The sequence below is a fragment of the Cygnus atratus genome, chromosome 3 (genome assembly GCF_013377495.2).
Source record: "Cygnus atratus isolate AKBS03 ecotype Queensland, Australia chromosome 3, CAtr_DNAZoo_HiC_assembly, whole genome shotgun sequence".
Classification (NCBI taxonomy): Eukaryota; Metazoa; Chordata; class Aves; order Anseriformes; family Anatidae; genus Cygnus; species Cygnus atratus.
This window is the reverse complement of record NC_066364.1, coordinates 105,503,899-105,523,324: the sequence shown is the minus strand read 5'-3', so window position 1 is coordinate 105,523,324 and position 19,426 is coordinate 105,503,899. Positions and strand designations below refer to the sequence as shown.

The 19,426-nt window shown below is 39.3% G+C and overlaps 1 protein-coding gene across 22 annotated transcripts in view; it reads left to right on the top strand.

The window, feature by feature from the left end:
• Positions 1-19,426, top strand: part of NRXN1 (neurexin 1) — a 731,365-nt gene that overhangs the window by 308,500 nt on the left and 403,439 nt on the right. For 15 of the 22 annotated variants that reach the window (XM_035562184.2, XM_035562089.2, XM_035562175.2 and 12 more), the window contains 2 exons: positions 3,622-3,825; positions 6,141-6,167. In XM_035562184.2, coding sequence (XP_035418077.1) covers positions 3,622-3,825; positions 6,141-6,167 — 231 coding nt within the window. The remainder of the gene's footprint in view (positions 1-3,621; positions 3,826-6,140; positions 6,168-19,426) is intronic. The other 7 variants (XM_035562244.2, XM_035562216.2, XM_035562225.2 and 4 more) reach the window with 1 other exon arrangement.

The window sequence follows — 19,426 nt, the reverse complement described above, 5'->3', positions numbered from 1 at the left end:
TAGACAGCACACACCAAGGATGATTTCATGCTTTAAAAATGGCTCTGTGGGCTGTAAAACAGTCCTGGCATTTACAAACACTTTGAAACTGAAAAAGCAGGAAAAAAAATAATTTTGACTTGACTTTGGAAGCACCACAAGGGGTCCAGAGGAAACAAGATCCGGTTTTATTTATTTATTTATAAAGTTGCAGTAAGCATTTATGCATCATGTTAAAACCAACACAAACCTGACTGTAAAACGTAAGAAAAATGAGGATCCTGAATCTCTTCTCATACTAGTATTAGCTGATGTGTTTGTGGTGACTGACATGTTGCTGATTTAGGTAATACCTGTATAGGAAAGAATAAATTAGAATAGAAAGAATAGCCCTGGAGATTTTAATCAGAAACAATCTGAAGGGGGAAAAAAAAAAAAAAAAAGGAGAGGAGAATCCTCCTGTGTTTTTGTTGTTTGTTGTTTTTTTTTTTTTTTTTTGGTTGGTTGGGTTTTGTTTGTTTGTTTTTTTATCATGGAAGTAGCAAGGGTTTCCAATGTCAGCTTTACAAATACATTGAAGAAGGAATGTGTAAGATCTTTTTTTATCAGTCTATGCATGATATCTTACTGTTCATTTCTTGTGAATAACTCTACTGCGTGCACTTATTTCCTGCCCCCCAAAAATGGTTGATAAAGTGTGATAAGTTTTTTTCTGATATTTCTCTTTTCATTGCCATGTTTCCCCACTGAATTGATAGTAAAGCTACTGTTCTTGCCATGGAGACTCTAACTGTATCAACAAATAGCACGTTCTGAGCAAGAATTAGCATGTAATCTAATAATTACATGAAGATGAACAAGAAGAAAAAAGACACTGTCAACCTTTACATGAGTAAAGTAGTAGAGTAGATCTCAGTGAGTAGCAGTGTAGATCTCAATGAAAGATGAGGCACACAAGCCAATAAGAATTAGCTGGTCCAAAGCAAGTTAGGCAAAAATGAATACATGCTTATAGCCAAAGTGTTTCTTTGAGTTTCTCATGACTGGTATAACCCTTGCTGCCGCTCCAATGCTCAAGTCGCCATCTTACTGAATAGGCCTTGCAAATTAATAGTCCATTCTAGGCAGCTGAAACAATTGCAGGGTGGAAACAATTGTGTTAAACAACTGAAACAAAATCTCTAGTTATAAGAAAGTCAAAACAAGCACATTTTGTTTTACCTTGACAACTATTTTTTTCTTACTGTCCAAATCCAAACCTCTCTCTCTGAAGGATTATAGTAGTGTAGGCATATCCATGAACATTACAAGACATCTATGAGGGGAGGGAGAACTTAGTGTACTGTCAAAGGTCTCTTACATGTACTACTAGATGCCTTCTATCCAGCCAAGACCAACAGAATGTGGAAATTTGCAGACCTGAGAACAATGTTGAGTGAAGTGGAAATGATGCTAAGTTGCATAGATGGCAAATCACAGCTTGCTGTCCTTAAAGGGAAGCACACTGTTGTCAAAAGACCATCAACTTGTATGTATAACGTAGCAATCATTTAATAATGATTTAACAATATAATAATAATTTAATAATGATTTAAAAATAGGTTTTCCTAGTAATGTATTTACCAGAAGATCCATTTCAAGTGAGTGAACTAAACATTATTATTTTTTCTATTTTAGGGATATGTAGTATCACTGATCTTCAATTATGGTTCTCAGGGCAGTGCTAAATCTTGATGGAATCCCTGCTTCCTGCTATTTTTTTTTATTTATTTTTTTTCTGTGATACCTTTATATCTTAGAATATATAAGAGTTTATATATTCTAAGATATAAGATATATAAGAGAGAATATACTCAGAGCTCCCCATTCTGAAAGCAGCTAGTTGACATGAGGGGGTTTCGTGGTTGCCCCAAAGTTTTTAAGTCATTTGATCTTCTCTTCAGTCTCCTTGGTTTGTTCTTGGAACATCTGTTTCCAAAATAGCTGGCACAGTAAGGTTTAGGAGGATTGAGTATCTAATCACATCAGGTCTGTTCACCATGATGTTAAACACTCACAGGTCATCTCTGATTAAATTAAGACAGTTCCTTCTCTCCTTTTTCTTTCATTTTCTAAAATACTGAATAATTATAGAAAAAGCCATCAAATAGTACCAGTGCTGATTGTAACACCTTTTATATTATCAGATGATAATTTATCAGCAAAGACCTCTAGTGTTGCTGAATGTGGTTCAACTTGTAACATTTAATCTGATTTTACTTAGTTTATGAAATACACGTTGTACTAATGTCTTTTTTAATAGAAAATAGAAAATACTTTTTGCTTTCTCTCATGTAACCATGTAACTTAAATTTTTATGCTTGAACTTCTTTAATTACCTAAATCGTGTTTACCCTGATTAAGATCTTGAGAGGTTTTTGTGCCAGACTAAAGATTGAGATATAGGAATTAATTCTAATTCATCTCCTCCCTCAGCAATCCCCAATCAATCAAAATAACCAATAAGTAAATCAATAAAAATCCTCCCTCCCTCCCTTCCTTCCTTCAAGGAAGTAAGTGCTATTTCACATTTCCTGTGCCTTCCTTAGATCTGCTGCCTGCCTGCTCTTTTTGCTTGTTGCTCATTTGTGCTAGTATTGGGCGAGTAGATTTTTTTTTTTTTCCAGTGGGTTTATGTTGCCTCAGGATTGCATCTTTTCCTAACAAAGACTGGAGGTCTGGTGTAGTCCTCATGACTCTACACTTTACTTTAAGAAACAAATATGGCCTTCACTTTCTCTGAACTGCTGTGTCCTACTGTAACCCTTCTGCTTCCTTTCTTCCTTTCCACCAGTGTGGTCCTTCTGCTTCCTTCCTTGTTACCAGCACTGAGTCTGGGAGAAGACGACTTGTGGCTGGTTGCTCTGGGGTCTAACGGCCCACCACTGCTCTGTGCCAGAGACTATTGCTGGGAGCATTTTCTGCAATGTCTGAAGCTGACAGTTACATGCTTGTCTCAGGGGTTTTCATATCATACCCTCAATATGCCAAGTCCAGTCTTGATCCTAAGGTTGAGGCTGTTGTCATGTCTGTACACACATTTTTGATTCTCTCATCCTTGAGTCATCATGGTTGTGAAGCAATCTGTGCTTTACCCAAACTACTTGTGATAGTCACCTTTTTCACCCTAATGACTTAAGGCTTCTTTTTGCTAACTGGATGATAATCTTAACTGTGGTAGTAGCAATCTGAATAGATTTATACATAAAGTATCCTAAAGCACTTATCTAGGTAGATGACAGTCAGACATGACCTTCTAAGAAATCGTAATGTTTACCTGAATACCTTTTACAGGCTTTGATATATTTTGCATAGTACAGGCCCCGTCTGGCAATCATTTATTTACAGGTGATTTTACCCATCTGTTTGAAGATGCATAAAAAGCATTAAAAGAGTAATTGTAGAATATTTTGGTGCTTTTAAAAGAAACACAAGTGTGTTGTTGTTTTTTTTTTTTTTTAATGTTTGACAGTAATAATAATTGTAATGTGTAATTTTTCTGTGTCATGCTGTGTGGATATACATTTATCACCTTGTATTTGAGCAATGATAATAAATACATTATACTTCTTTAATAACTGATTTTCTACTTTATGTTTTCAGAGGCAACAATTTTAAGCTATGATGGAAGTATGTTTATGAAAATACAGCTCCCTGTTGTGATGCATACCGAGGCAGAAGATGTTTCTTTACGGTTCAGGTCTCAGCGAGCTTATGGCATTTTAATGGCAACTACTTCTAGGGAATCTGCAGATACCCTCCGATTAGAGTTGGATGCAGGACGAGTTAAACTAACGGTCAACCTAGGTAACAAACTCTTCCTCCAAGAAATTATTATTTTCTTTACATTTTTCTTTTTGCTTGCAAACATTTATGAAACAGCCTGTTTTAACATTAAAAGTAAACTGAAATGTTATATAAATACATGTTGATGCAACATTTGCATATGTACATACACACACAAATACATGCCCATTATTATACTTCATTTCTTTTTTTTTTTTTTTTTTTGCATTTTTGTATTCTTTATATAGTCTTAACATATTCCATCACAATATTTTTGTATTATTGTGTATTCTAAAAAGAGAAGACTAGTTCATCAGTGGTACTTTTAGGCCAAATAATTTTTCTTCATTGTGGAAGACTGGTGTCCCTCCTCAACTTATCCATAGTAGAAATTCCACAATTTAAATGTGCAAGAAGAAACAACATGTACATAGTTCAGTTCATTTTTAGGTCCACCAACTAATGTACAACATACATATATTTTAAAGAATATCTATTTTTAATGCTGAAAATATTGCAATTAACTATAATTTCCACTGATGGATTTCGTGGTCTCCTTTTTTTAGCTGTCAAATCTATAGTAAACTCATCTTCTATTTTTTAAACAATTCTGTGGTGGTATTTTTGTAGTTTCGAAAAATAACACAACCCTTCAATGCCCGAAGACTGCGGCCCTCAGCAAACAGCCATGTGAACACAGGAGGCACAAACCCTTTTACAGAAAACAAAAAAGAAAGAACAACAACAACAACAACAAAAAAAGAAAATTGGTTTCCTATTTTGAAATATGATGGACAAAATGTTAGGTTATAGTTTTCTCTAGTTAAATAGTACTAATAATAGTAAAAATAATAAATTTAAAGTCCTTTTGTCATGCTTATGTATAAATCTAAGAAAGGACCTGATGGAGAATAGAAGTACACTTAGGAAAATGCATGTTCAACGAAGTCATTCACACTCTGGAGTGATATTTTCTTTAAGGGAATTAAGTATATATATATAAACATATTATTAAATCATAGCAGATAAAATGATTCCCAGAAAACATAAAAAAAAAAAAACACCTATCCATCCACTTTATGAAAAAACAAAACAAAACAAAAAAACTGAACACTCTCGTGGTGTTTAGGCTTCTGCAGAGTGGAGAAGCAAAGGGTTCTCCCGTTTCCTCCTTTCTTGCACTACCCTCTAGTGTCGAGCTGGGGATCCTGCAAGCGGCCGGGTGCTGCGGCGCCGGGCGGCAGCGCGGAGCCTCCCGCAGGTTCGTTTTCTGTAAAAGGGGCTATGCCGCTGCTGGTCCTTTGCTGTTTGTAACCACTTTTCTGATGCGGTTGACGACACATGACAAACTCAGCTATATGGAAACAAAATCTAGGTTTAATGGTACATCTGTTCCTCAAAGGTACATACCAGAAGTAGCTGCACAAATCAAATAGCATGGCAGAGATTTATTTTTTTTTATTATTATTATTTTATTTTATTTCAGTGATAAAGGCAGATAACCCAGCACAGTACAGATCAGGTCATTTTCTTTCTGTACAAAATACGCTACGTCTGTCAGGTTTTGCCTACTTACATAGTTCAAGAAATCCATGCTTTAGCAATATTGTTTCTTCTTATCTCCCCCCCCAACCCGTTTCTTTTCTTTCTCTTTTTTTTGTTGTTTTTGTTTGTTTTGCTTTTTTTTTTTTTTTTTTAAGTCAGGCAAGTAAATAATCTGAAAACAGTGTTCTCTAATTGTCACTTTACAAATATGTGATTATTTTCTGTGTATTAATGTAGCTTTAAATATAGTCACTGTTTTTTATTACTTCTATACTTTAAAAAATAAAAAATAAACAAGTGCCAATCCCTATTTATAGGCCTAGAAAATGAAATTTGTGTTATACTATTTAGTTGTTAAAGATCAGCCTTTGAGGTATACTATACAAGAGTTGTCCAAGGTGTCTGACTGTGGCCTGGCTTGCTCTATAACCCATTGTGACGGAGCACTTTCTAATTGCGCTAAGAGAAATTAACTGTTCTTTCACAGATGGGGAAAAGGTTGCAGCCTGCCTCAATTAAGCATCTTTGACATTTAATCTGATTTTTTCGCTTAGATTTGTCACCATGTAGCTTTGTTTGAAATTGGCCATTTTTACCCTATTTGTCGTTTCTATTTATAAAGATTTATCGCAGTATATCTGGGTTATAACAGTATGTAAAGACCGATGATATAGAGTGGCCATATTTGCATGTGTCTGTCCCCGGAAGGGTGGACTGTGATTTTATTGGATGTCTGCAGCTATTACCTTGAAGGATAAATTTTCATTTTTCATCTATTCTTCCCCATCTAGACTGTATCAGGATTAACTGTAATTCCAGTAAGTGCCTATTCAAACTTTTTAAAATGTTATTCCACCATTATAAAATATGCAAACTAGATGAAAAAGATTGTGGACAGCTTGAAAGTGCTTGATAATTTATTAATGAAATGTGATGATTAATTATCGGTGTGTAAAAAGTCATCATATACATTAGTGGTTTTTTGTTTTGTTTTGTTTTGTTTTGTTTTTTGTTTTTCCTTCCTATATGATATAACTTTTAACTGGAATGTTAAAAAAGGAATGATTCTACAGGCTGTAAATATATGCAGAGGAAATAGCACAGTAACTACCTGCAGTACTGCATTCTGCTAACCAGCCTATTTTATTGACAGTAGCTATCAAATTTTTAAACCAACATTTCTGATAAGCTGTCACATCTTCTCCCCCTCGTCTTCCCTTTCCTATCAAGCTTTCTTGACATTTTACCTCCAACCTGTGGTGAGGCTGTCAGAACATAGTACGAGAATTTCTATTTTATAATCTTCCTAGACAATTGAATGTATTAACTGGCTGCTTATAACAATTGGTTTTGCTAAGCCATTGTTTTATGGGAACACAATATATTAAAGTAAGGACATAATTAACTCTGAGAATAACTGTATTTCTATGATGATTTTTTACACTCTAATCATGTAAAAACCTTAAATTGAACATTTTTTCTCTGTGATATGCATGTTTATAAAACAGAGGGAAACATTTGCCAGATGAATGGACTAAATTTTAACTTCTCTGATATTATTTGGATTAAGAGGCTATATTCTGAAAGGAGAAAAAGGACTGTGATTTTATTTTGAGTCTATGGAATTCCTGAATGGTGTCACCAAAAGTACTGATAGTAAGTATGGTAGATATGAGTTTTGGGTTGTTTTTTCTTTCCCTTTCCAACAGGTTTTGCAAGCCATGGACTGGCTTTATGCAAATAAAAGCAAAGCTAAGCAACAATAATAGTTAGAATTTGTAGTGTAAATAGCTTCCCAAAAGTCACCAAAATAACCTCCCATAATAGTTTTATAGTCCACAAAGAAAAATAGGGATTGTATTAAATTGTCTTTAAAAACAAAGTTTTCTTGGGGCAAGTTTTTAGTCTGAACCATGCTTAAATCCAGACAGATTTTTCAATACAGTACAGGAAATGCTTTCAGGTACCAAGGCATAAATATAGCCTCCTCATTTAAAATTAAATAAATTAATAAATTAAATCGTTCAATTTTAAAGGTGATTAGTTTCCCTACTGTCCATTGAAAAAAAAAATAATAATTTTGTTGTTGTCAGTTGTAGGACACTTTTTCTCTGGATCAAGTCCCAAATAGAAAAAATAAAAAATAAAAATCCAAGTATAAGGCAAGCAGCTTTTTTAGAATTATAATTAGTTGATCTGCTGCTGCTAAATTCTTTTTTTTTTTCCTAGCAAAAGCAGTCATTCTTTTTTTTCTTAACTTCCTTAATAAAATTCCTCTGAAAAAGAATAAGGTGAAAAAAAAATGTTGATAGACCCACAACACAATAAATATATTTTTAAATCTCTTTCAAACAAAATGAAGTGTCATAAAAATAAATTAAAATGATTTCCAGGATCCACTGCCAAGTAAGTTTTGCATCAAAAGAGAACCTGCAAATACAAAGTAAGTAATAAGCCTCCAATTAGAGGACTATAAACAGCAGGAATATGTTTACTCAACTGAGCTAGCAGTTGTGAATTTTTCTTGGTCTCATACAAAAATAGCATAACTTCTGTACAAAATATTCTTGGTATCAAATGCTCAAAGTTATTTTTCCTTACAGTTTGTTTGTAACCTTTTTGCTATTATAAATGAACTTTCATGATTAGTTCCATCTCCCTTTGTTGCTTGTGTACTGGACAGATTTCTGTGAGCTTTTGGTACCTATTTTGGTAAGTACTACAATACTTTCTTACCAGTACTCGCTGCAGTTTTTCAACAACCAGATAACATTTCATAAGTGATTTCTGTGTTTTAATTTTTAGATGATGAAGAATTATTGCTCTAAGCATTCCTTAGAATATGTTTTCTTATTAAGCAACATAATGGATTTTAGTGGAACACACACAATTTGTCTCAAAGCAACAGCATACACACTTTAGTCTTAATTTGCTAAAATCTATAATAGTTCAATGGCTACCCTTTTGTGGCTTTCAATCTATAGAGAGCTGGATGTGTACCAATCCTGATTTTATGTTGCTAGAAGTAAATCTGTTTTTCATGTTTAGGAAGCTATTTTCAGATTTTTCCATTTCTGTTGCTTAGAAATTAAGAATCTTAATGTAATTTCAACAGTGGGACTGAAATACCATTTATTTTAACTATAGTAGCAATAATACAGTTAAGATCAGGATGAAAGTTTCTGTTTTGAATTTGGAGAAAGAACTTTAAAAAAATGTAAAACCAAACATAAAAATGGTGGTTTTTTATGAGAGAAGAAAAGGAAGAAAATGAATGTAAGCACGTAGTTTCCTCCAGTGAATTGAAAAACTAGTGAATAAAATGTTACGCTTCCTTTTCCCATTCTCCCTTGAGAGCAGCCTGAAAGTTGGCTTCTGCTCACTGCAATCAAATGACCAGCACAACTGGCTAGTCAGAGCTCAGAGTTTCGTAGCAATTTGTACTACACTTTGTCATAGCATGACTTCACCTCTAGCTAATGTCCTGTGTTGTAGAAGAGGTGGCATTTTGTGGTCTTACTTATATGAAATAAAATATATATTTTTTTAAAATTTCAAAATGTTAATAATATGTCAGGTTATTACTGAGCCTGCGTCTCATTAAAAATATTATGGGGACTGTTCACATCATGCCATTTTTGAAGAAATGGGTAACATGCTAAAGTCAAGCTATTTTTATTTTGTGCTAGCTTAAAAGATTGGTATCTTTATAAAACCATATACCACTAGAAATTCCTTCCCATGTCAATCAGAAAATGCCATTCCAGAAATGTTGGCTTTGTTCACCCTTAAATCACTACAGTATGTTCTTCAGACTGAAAGTTTACTAAATAAAATTGTCCATCAAACAAGTGAAATAAATGGTCCTTTTAAACTGCAGGTACATTTAGGTCAATGTTAAGACCAACATCAGAAGAAAGGGGAAAACTTACGTTACAAACAAAAATGGCTACTATTGTTTGGCTACTATTGTAATGGCTACTACGTGAGGGAGCCGCCAGTCACCGGCAGCCCTCGTGAGGGAGGCTGACGAGGCGTAGGCGGAGCCAGCAGCGTCAGCGACAGCTCCTCCCCCCGGCCGTTCAAAGGCAGCCCTTAGGCAGTGCGAGCGACCAGGAGCACGGCAAACAGGGAGTGACGCGGGGGGAGTGACGCGGCAGTTAGCGAGGCAGTTAGCGCAGGCACGGCGGGCAGGAAGGGCGGAGCACTCACACCCGCCCATAGGGACACCTCCTCTAAGGGCACTCTCCCGTCAGCTGGGCTGAAATGGTCTCCACCAGGCACGGTGCTTTCTCTAGGAAGTCAGTACACACCCAGACCGACTGCCCGTCCAAACATGTGGCAGTTCAGGTCTCCGGGTGCGGGGAGTGTCTGAGCCTCTTGCTGCCATCGGCGGGAGGCAGAGGGACTGCTTGCGTGAGGTGCGAGCAGGTGGACGGCCTGGTCCGCATGGTGGCGGAACTCAAGGAGGAGGTGCAGAGGTTGAGGGCTATCAGGGAGTGCGAGCGGGAGATAGACTGGTGGAGTGACTCCCTGCAGGACCGGAGAGAGAGGGACCGGGGTGAGACGCCCCAAAGGGGGGTGGACCCCCTGCCCTGTTGCCATCGGGCAGAGGGAGGGGACCTGCGAGTTGAGGAGGAATGGAGACAGGTCCCTTCTCGACCTCGCAGGAGATGCCCTCCCCTTCCGGCGCTGCCTTCCCAGGTGCCCTTGATCAATAGGTTTGAGGCCCTGGAGCTTGAGAGACCGGTGGGTGAGGACGAGGTAGGAAGCCTACCCAGGAGGATGCCTGAGGTGAGGAAGTTGACTCCACGCCTCAGGACTGCCTCCACCAAGAAAGAAAGAAGGGTGATTGTTGTGGGCGACTCCCTCCTCAGGGGAACGGAGGGCCCTATTTGTCGGCCTGACCCCACACATAGGGAAGTCTGCTGCCTCCCTGGGGCCAGGGTCCGAGACGTTACCAGGAAGCTTCCAAACCTGGTTCGCCCCTCTGACTATTACCCGCTTTTGATAGTCCAGGCTGGCAGTGATGATCTTGAAAAGAGAAGCCTGAAGGCTATCAAACAGGACTATAGGGGGCTGGGACGATTGGTGGAGGGAGCGGGAGTGCAGGTGGTGTTTTCGTCTATCCCTACGGGGGAAGGGAGAGGCACGGAGAGGACACGGAAAGCTCACGTGGTTAATAGGTGGCTCAGAGGCTGGTGCCAGCACAGAAATTTTGTTTTTTTTCACCATGGGGAGCTTTACTCGGCACCCGGCCTGATGGCCCCAGACGGGTCCCTGTCTCAAAGGGGAAAACGGATCCTAGGCCAGGAGCTGGCGGGGCTCATAGAGAGAGCTTTAAACTAGGCAAGAAGGGGGACGGGGCTCAAACAAGGCTTGTTGGAGCCGTGCCGGGGGAAGCAATGGCTAGGCTGGGGAAGAAGGCGATGGCCCAGCTGAAGTGCATCTACACTAATGCACGCAGCATGGGTAACAAACAGGAGGAGCTGGAAGCCATCGTGCAGCAGGAAGGCTACGACTTGGTTGCCATCACGGAGACGTGGTGGGACCGCTCCCACGACTGGAGTGCTGCAATGCCTGGCTATCGGCTCTTCAGGAGGGACAGGCAGCACAGAAGGGGTGGTGGCGTGGCTCTCTACATTAGAGAATCTTTTGATGTTGTGGAACTCCAGGCTGGGAATGATAAGGTTGAATCCCTGTGGGTTAGGATCCGCGGGAAGGCCGGCAAGGCTAGCGTCCTGGTCGGGGTCTGTTATAGACCGCCGAACCAGGATGAGGAGACGGATGAGGAGTTTTATAGGCAACTGACAGAAGTTGCAAAATCGTCAGCGCTTGTCCTCGTGGGGGACTTCAACTTCCCGGATATATCCTGGAAACACAACACGGCACAGAGAAAGCAGTCTAGGAGGTTTCTGGAGAGCGTGGGAGATAGCTTCCTGACGCAGCTGGTCAGTGAACCCACCAGGGGTGGTGCCCCGCTAGACCTTCTCTTCACAAACAGAGAAGGACTGGTGGGAGATGTGGTGGTCGGAAACTGTCTTGGACAGAGTGACCACGAAATGGTAGAGTTCTCTATTCTTAGCGAGGCCAGGAAGGGGACCAGTAAAACTGCTGTCTTGGACTTCCGGAGGGCTGACTTTGAGCTGCTCAGGACGCTGGTTGGCCGAGTCCCTTGGGAGGCGGTTCTGAAGGGCAGAGGAGTCCAGGAAGGCTGGGCACTCTTCAAGAAGGAAATCTTAATGGCTCAGGAGCGGTCCGTCCCCATGTGCCCAAAGACGAGCCGGCGTGGAAGAAGACGGGCCTGGCTCAACAGAGAGTTGCGGCTTGTGCTTAGCAGAAAAAAGAGGGTTTATAATCTTTGGAAAAAAGGGCGGGCCGCTGAGGAGGACTACAAGGATGTAGCGAGGCTGTGCAGGGACAAAATTAGAAAGGCCAAAGCTCATCTGGAGCTCAACCTGGCTACTGCCGTTAAAGACAACAAAAAATCCTTTTACAAATATATCAACGCGAAACGGAGGACTAAGGAGAATCTCCATCCTTTACTGGATGCGAGGGGAAACCTAGTTACTAAGGATGAGGAAAAGGCTGAGGTGCTTAATGCCGCCTTTGCCTCAGTCTTTAGCGGCAATACCGGTTGTTCTCTGGATACCCAGTGCCCTGAGCTGGCGGAAGGGGATGGGGAGCGGGATGTGGCCTTCGCTATTCATGAGGAAATGGTTGGCGACCTGCTAAGGAGCTTGGATGTGCGCAAGTCGATGGGGCCGGATGGGATGCACCCGAGGGTACTGAAAGAACTGGCGGAGGAGCTGGCCGAGCCGCTTTCCATCATTTATCGGCAGTCCTGGCTATCGGGGGAGGTCCCAGTTGACTGGCGGCTAGCCAATGTGACGCCCATCTATAAGAAGGGCCGGAGGGCAGACCCGGGGAGCTATAGGCCTGTCAGTTTGACCTCAGTGCCAGGAAAGCTCATGGAGCAGATTATCTTGAGGGTCATCACGCGGCACTTGCAGGGCAAGCAGGCGATCAGGCCCAGTCAGCATGGGTTTATGAAAGGCAGGTCCTGCTTGACGAACCTGATCTCCTTCTGTGACCAAGTGACGCGCTTGGTGGATGAGGGGAGGGCTGTGGATGTGGTTTACCTTGACCTCAGTAAGGCTTTTGACACCGTTCCCCACAACATTCTCCTCAAGAAACTGGCTGCTCGTGGCTTGGACTGGTGTACGCTTCGCTGGGTTAGAAACTGGCTGGATAGCCGGGCCCAGAGAGTTGTGGTGAATGGAGTCAAATCTGTTTGGAGGCTGGTCACAAGTGGTGTCCCCCAGGGCTCGGTACTGGGGCCGGTCCTCTTTAATATCTTTATCGATGATCTGGATGAGGGCGTCCAGTGCACCCTCAGTAAGTTTGCAGATGACACCAAGCTAAGTGCGTGTGTCGATCTGCTCGAGGGCAGGAAGGCTCTGCAGGAGGATCTGGATAGGCTGGAGCGATGGGCTGAGGTCAACTGTATGAAGTTCAACAAGGCCAAGTGCCGGGTCCTGCACCTGGGGCGCAACAACCCCAAGCAGAGCTACAGGCTGGGAGATGAGTGGTTGGAAAGCTGCCTGGCCGAGAAGGACCTGGGAGTATTGGTTGATAGTCGGCTGAATATGAGCCAGCAGTGTGCTCAGGTGGCCAAGAAGGCCAACAGCATCCTGGCCTGTATAAGAAGCAGTGTGGCCAGCAGGTCTAGGGAAGTGATTGTGCCCCTGTACTCGGCTCTGGTGAGGCCGCACCTTGAGTACTGTGTTCAGTTTTGGGCCCCTCGCTACAGGAAGGACATGGACGTGCTCGAGCGAGTCCAGAGAAGGGCGACCAAGCTGGTGAGGGGTCTGGAGAACAAGTCTTACGAGGAGCGGCTGAGGGAGCTGGGCTTGTTGAGCCTGGAGAAGAGGAGGCTCAGGGGAGACCTCATCGCTCTCTACAGTTACCTTAAAGGAGGCTGTAGCGAGGTGGGGGTTGGTCTGTTCTCCCACGTGCCTGGTGACAGGACGAGGGGGAATGGGCGAAAGTTGCGCCAGGGGAGTTTTAGGTTGGATGTTAGGAAGTACTTCTTTACCGAAAGGGTTATTAAGCATTGGAACGGGCTGCCCAGGGAGGTGGTGGAGTCACCATCCCTGGAGGTCTTTAAAAGACGTTTAGATGTAGAGCTTAGTGATATGGTTTAGTGGAGTACTTAGTGTTAGGTCGGAGGTTGGACTCGATGATCTTGAGGTCTCTTCCAACCTAGAAATCTGTGTCTGTGTCTGTGTCTGTTTCAGTCAGTTTTCACAGACATTCATTTAAAAACGTGACTAAGGTGAGTGATGATGGTTAAAATAACAGAAATCCTTCATGTGCAGGATTGCTTGACACTTGGTGTTCTGTACAAACAACTCTACATTGGTTGCTCTACAGCTCTTAGACATTGTATACAAAACTGATGAGCTAATTCTTAAAAATTTCCTACAGAGAAATGCATAAAAAATTAAATTTCTCCCTTGAAGAGGGAAGTAATGTCTGTGCAAGTTTGTGTGAGAGATACTGCATAGATTGCTATTTATTTAGATATTCAAATCTTAAGTGAACTTTATTACACCTAATACAATGCTCACTTTTCTCCTTTTTGCATACACCATTTTAAGATCAAATCCATCCTGTATTCCTTTATATACTCAAAATACCACTGAAGTATTTTGTTTGAATATGGCTTGCAGATCTTGATCCTTCCTAAATGATACTCAATTTCACATGGATTCTAAATATCAGGGTAGGATTGTTTCCATTATAATTTATGCTTTACAGTCTGTAATTAAAAGACCAGTAAATCCAGTTGAATAGAATGGATATTTTTTTCCTAGTATGTTTTAGAGACAGATTTTCATCCTGTGAAATTCACATGACATACACAACAGATTTTGAATGCCTAATGAACAAATATAGGTATGCTATATTTCCATAGAGACTGTCATCTGAATCTAAGCAAAACAAACAGGTTAAAAGACATGTGAAACAGGAAGTCTACATCTATACTCAAAGGCTGTCCCACTGGAGTCCTTGGTACTTAGTCCTGAATCTGTACTAACACCATCCAGTATCTATATTTCTGGCACTGGCGTTTGAATTAAGGCTGAAAACAACTAGACGGGAAAAAAAATAGGTTTGAACATATTCAAGGGGACTAAAACATTATTGGATAGCCTGTAATTTATTCTGTCCAGTCACAGAGGCCAATTAAGAAAGATCCTTCTGATTCCTCAATTCTCTGTAAAATACAGGGTGAAGATGCTGCGCAAGTTATGCCATTGACTCCATCATACTGATTGCTTACTGGAGTTGTGATAACAAAGCAATTCCCCTCTTCCAATAATCTGTTTGCCCACCTTTCTTTGATGAAAAGTAGTTTCTGTTTCCCCTCACTTGTAACCTGCTTCTGCTCCTTGGGAGTACCTACGGCAAGGTCTATGACCTGACCTGATGAATAAGCCTTTCATCTTGCCCTCCTGTTAGGCAGGAACAGTTGTACTTTCATTCGTGTTACTTACTATATGTGGATTTTGTTTTAAGGTTGACTTTCTTTAAATAACTATAAAAAATATGTAGCAGTTATTTTTAGAATTGTCCTTAGCACACATAGGCTTGGGAGTTCTGCACAGATAGTTGAAAATAACATGTTTTGGGAACAGTGTTGACATGTATAAGAATCTCAACCAAATACATGAAAAGTCATAAAAATGCAGTAGGCTTTTCACAGATACTGATAGATGCTAACACTTAAAAATATTTCTGAAAAAGTCATCTCTGTTCCTTGAATGGTAGGAATGACTTAGATCAGAAGGTAATGGGAACTGGCAGGGCCATTGCTGACTGTTTTTCAATGCTCTGTATACCGTTCTTTGTGTTTTGTACTGCAGAATTTCATCTATCTTTGAAAAAGTTTGTCATTTACTTTAAAGTTGTGTTGTTCTAGCCCTGCTGTCTGCTGGTCCTGTCCTTGCATTGCCTATTGCTTTGTTGACAGCACAAATATTCAAGCATCCATATGGTGAATTTGACTAAAGAAGTGACCGATGAAGAAAATTGTTAATTTTAACTTACTGAAATTTTCTGAGTGGTTTTATCACATTACCATCTATGGACACCTGCTATAATATACAGTAGCAGTGGCAGGAGGCAGGAATGGCGTGGAGACAGCAGAAAAGCAACCGCTGGTAGAGAGCGTTTGCTTTTATTTCAGCAATGCAAACCTGTGCTGTTCCAAAGTGAATATATCTGGCCCACATCTAAGCAAGAACAAAACCAAACAAACAAACAAAAACAACAACAACAACAAAAACATATGTTAACAGAAGGGCAAAGGCATCACTTCTTGAGATGTTGAATGCTTAATCTGTATCGGTTAAGGAAAAGCAATGTCAGGCATCTGAAGAGAAATGTTGGTAGGGTTTCTGGGTAAATGTCTGCATGTTCACTTGAGCACATCATAACTACTTTCCTTCTCTCCTGAATGTGTCTCATGAAAAAAAGCTGTAGGTTCAAACTAGGAAATAGTGAGGCCCATTTAGGGAGTTTTGAACTTGAGGAAGACCAACTGAGCATCATGAAGTATTTACATACTACAAGATATAAGCTGAGGGGATACTGTGCTCTTTGACCATTCACATAAGGTAATAAACATTTGCAGTCTGTTTTGTTTTGTGTCTTTTTGTGAAATTTCATATGGATATAGTCTGACAATAGAGGATTCAGTATGCTTTTTTCCTTTCTTTTTACTCTTTTCATCCATCTTCTTTCTCTCTTTTAAGGCCTACATTCTGCTTGTGGTACTTTAAATATATAATTTATTTAACAGGAGCCCCAGAAATCAGATATGTAGCATTAGTGTATCTGTGGCTTTCTCAAGGCAAAGTGTTGTGCTCTGTAATAGCTAGAAACATTAAAAAAAAAAAAAAAAAAAAAAAAAAAGAACATGGTTATGGAAGTAAATTTGAAAATTATGACAATAAGGAATCTCACTAATTACAAGGTGAAAAAAATCATTGGGTATCAGATAATCAGATACTAAGACTTACTTTTAAGTACTGCCACATGGGTGTTTCCAGAAACCTTAAGATTTTGCTGAAAAGCAGTAGACTTTCCAGTTATGATATGTCAGCATATCACTGAATTTTACAAGGCCAGGTATAGATAGTTTTCCATTTAGTATATATGTAGGGCTATATAAAACACGTCTGTTGTGTGGATCAGCTTTCTCTTTAAACATTGGTATACTGCCAAAATATTTTCAACAGAGCCCAAGGGCATGGTCTGGAGTAGACTGAAGTTATTCTCCCAAAACTTCAGGCTCAACTCTTGAAGGAAAATGGGGAGCAGATCCCTGAAATACTGATGACAAGAGGACCACTAGAGGATGGGAAAGCAAAATGCCACAAGCATGTAACAGACTGTTTTACCAATGGGGGCAAAGTAGTCTCCAGGATGTGCTAAGTGTATATGAATAGATTGTCTTGAATTAATAAATCTAGATTTATATGAATGGGTCCTATCTCATCTTTTGTAAAAGGACTTTTCAGCAGAAGTAGACTTGACCTTTCTACTATTCTAATGGGAAGAAGCAGTAGAAAGCAAGTTTTTAGTGAATAGCAGGTCCTAAATTACTCTTATTCTACTTTTATAATTTTCTTATTTAGCATTTGAGAAGCAAGATGATTTAATCACATTCCAGGACTGGTGATTTAAATTATCCTCACCATTTTTTGTCATGACAGAAAGTGGCTGTTATAATCTAATCTTGTAGGGCTATTGAAGAATTATGTTCTCCTCAGTAGTAGTGTGCAATTATAGAATCATAGATTCATTTAGGTTGGAAAAGACCTTCAGGATCATCAAGTCCAACCATCAACCTGAGCTACTGATTCCCATCACTAAACCATTTCCTTTATTAAATGCTTTTTCTTCTGGAGAAGAATATGTAAAAGCTCATGTAATATCACTCATATGTTAATAAACTGGGCTGCCGTGGCAGTCATTTCACAGGAAATCTCTGCTACTAATGGTCCCACAGGAATCTCTACTAACATATTCATACATGATTGGGCAAAGAGAAGGAACACTGAGATAACAGTATTTGAAGCAATTAGATAATTTAGGAAAATCAAATAAAATGCTGCACATGAAGGTTTACTAAAAGGTTTCAAAATGCTGAATGACTGGATAGTAAAATGGTGGGTGGAATTGAATATCAGTATGTACAAAGTAATGCATACTAGAAAAAGTAATTTAATTACAGCAATGGATTCTGTTAGTACTGAGCTGAAGAAATTGTGCTGTCATTGTAAATATATCTCGTGTAAAACAGTCCAGTTCTCAGAAGTGACCAGAAGTCCCAAGGGATGTTAGTAACTATGGGAAAAGGAGGTAAAAGCAGAACAGAAAAAAATCTTTATGCTATTGTACAGTCATTGTCCACATCTTGAATGCTGTATGTGTTTTTAGTTTCTGTTCCACATGATGAACTAAAATAAGAAAAATACAGTGTACTGCAACAAGATATTGGATTGGCTTTCCTACATGGAGGAGCTTGGCAAGATAAATAAATAAATAAATAATCCGGGAATATATTTTGGTATGTTATGATTACACAGCCATGAAAAGCATCAAGAAGTTAATAGGTAGTATGAAATTGAAATACATGAGGACTTAATGTGATAAGGCACTTCCTGTAGCTCTCAGGGAGTCCATGAGATGCTAGTCACTGGAAGCTGTAACTGCATTAAATTAGCAATTACTATAGAGTGGCTATTACTATAAAGTTATAGTCTATTACTATAGAGTTAGCCACCGCTGAACACATAGTACTGGGGTAGCTGGGCTTCTGGTATTACCTGGCCAGGCCATTGTTACATTCTTAACAGTATTTCATGGAAGAAAGGTTTATCATCAGCATTAAACCTGATGATCTAGATTCAGCCTTAGCTCAGACAGTCTGTAAACTACAATCTGCTAGAAGCTTGCAGCATACAGTCCTCTCTAAACATCAGTTGCTGGTCATTGTCAAACCCAGAATGTAAGACAACACAGAACTCAGGTGTAAAATCCAGATTGGCTGCTTTTGTTTTGTGCATCATTTCCTTTCCAATTTTGCAACTTCGTTTCCTAATCATTTTACCATCAGTTTATACCCACTATTCAAAAAAAGCAGAATACTGCCAGTGAAAGGAAGAATATATACATCTATCTTGCATATAATCATTCTAAACTATGTAATCAGATTCTGTGAAAATCAGAGTGTTATCACAGAGATGGCAGTGGAATTCACAAGAAAATATTTCAGTGAATACTCAAACAACAAAACAAAACAAAAAAAACAACATTCTTAGTTAACAGTTAAAAAACAGTCAAATAGTTTGGATAAACCATTAATTAATTCTACTTCATACTTACCAAACATTGAGAATAATTTTTTGACTTAATGTCAAGAGTTTTCTTGATGGAAATTTTGGTCTGTAGCGCTTTTAAAAGAAAATCATTTTTAGCATTCAGTATTAAGAAAAAGTAGCAACAGTAACTCAACATGGCTCAGATGATAATGCTTCTAAATTTATATTTATATTGGAAATGTTGTCAGATTTCATGTGTAAATACCTTTATTGACTTTTCAGTTCATTTGTTTCTTTCGTAGAACACTGTTTCTAAGGAATGATGCTGTTGTAATGCTCATTTGTTAATGCTTTTGTGGAAAATATTTAAATGTGCTTATAAATTAGAATTTTGTGGAAAAACACTTCAGTCTTTCTGTTACTGGATTACAATTTGAAGAGGTTATTTCAGGTGATAGAGACTTGGTTAGTATTTTTCCAAATGAATCTGCCTAAAAAATAGTAAAATCATTAATATTTTGATTCAGAAAGCAAGTAAGTATATTAAGAATATGCTTAGGACTTTTTCCAAATAGGATGCCTTACTAAATCAATGCTACGGTACTTATCTCCAGAACTTTTCAAGGAAAACCAAACAAATTGCCATTTCTTCAGGTAGATACTGCTTTTCTGATGAACAG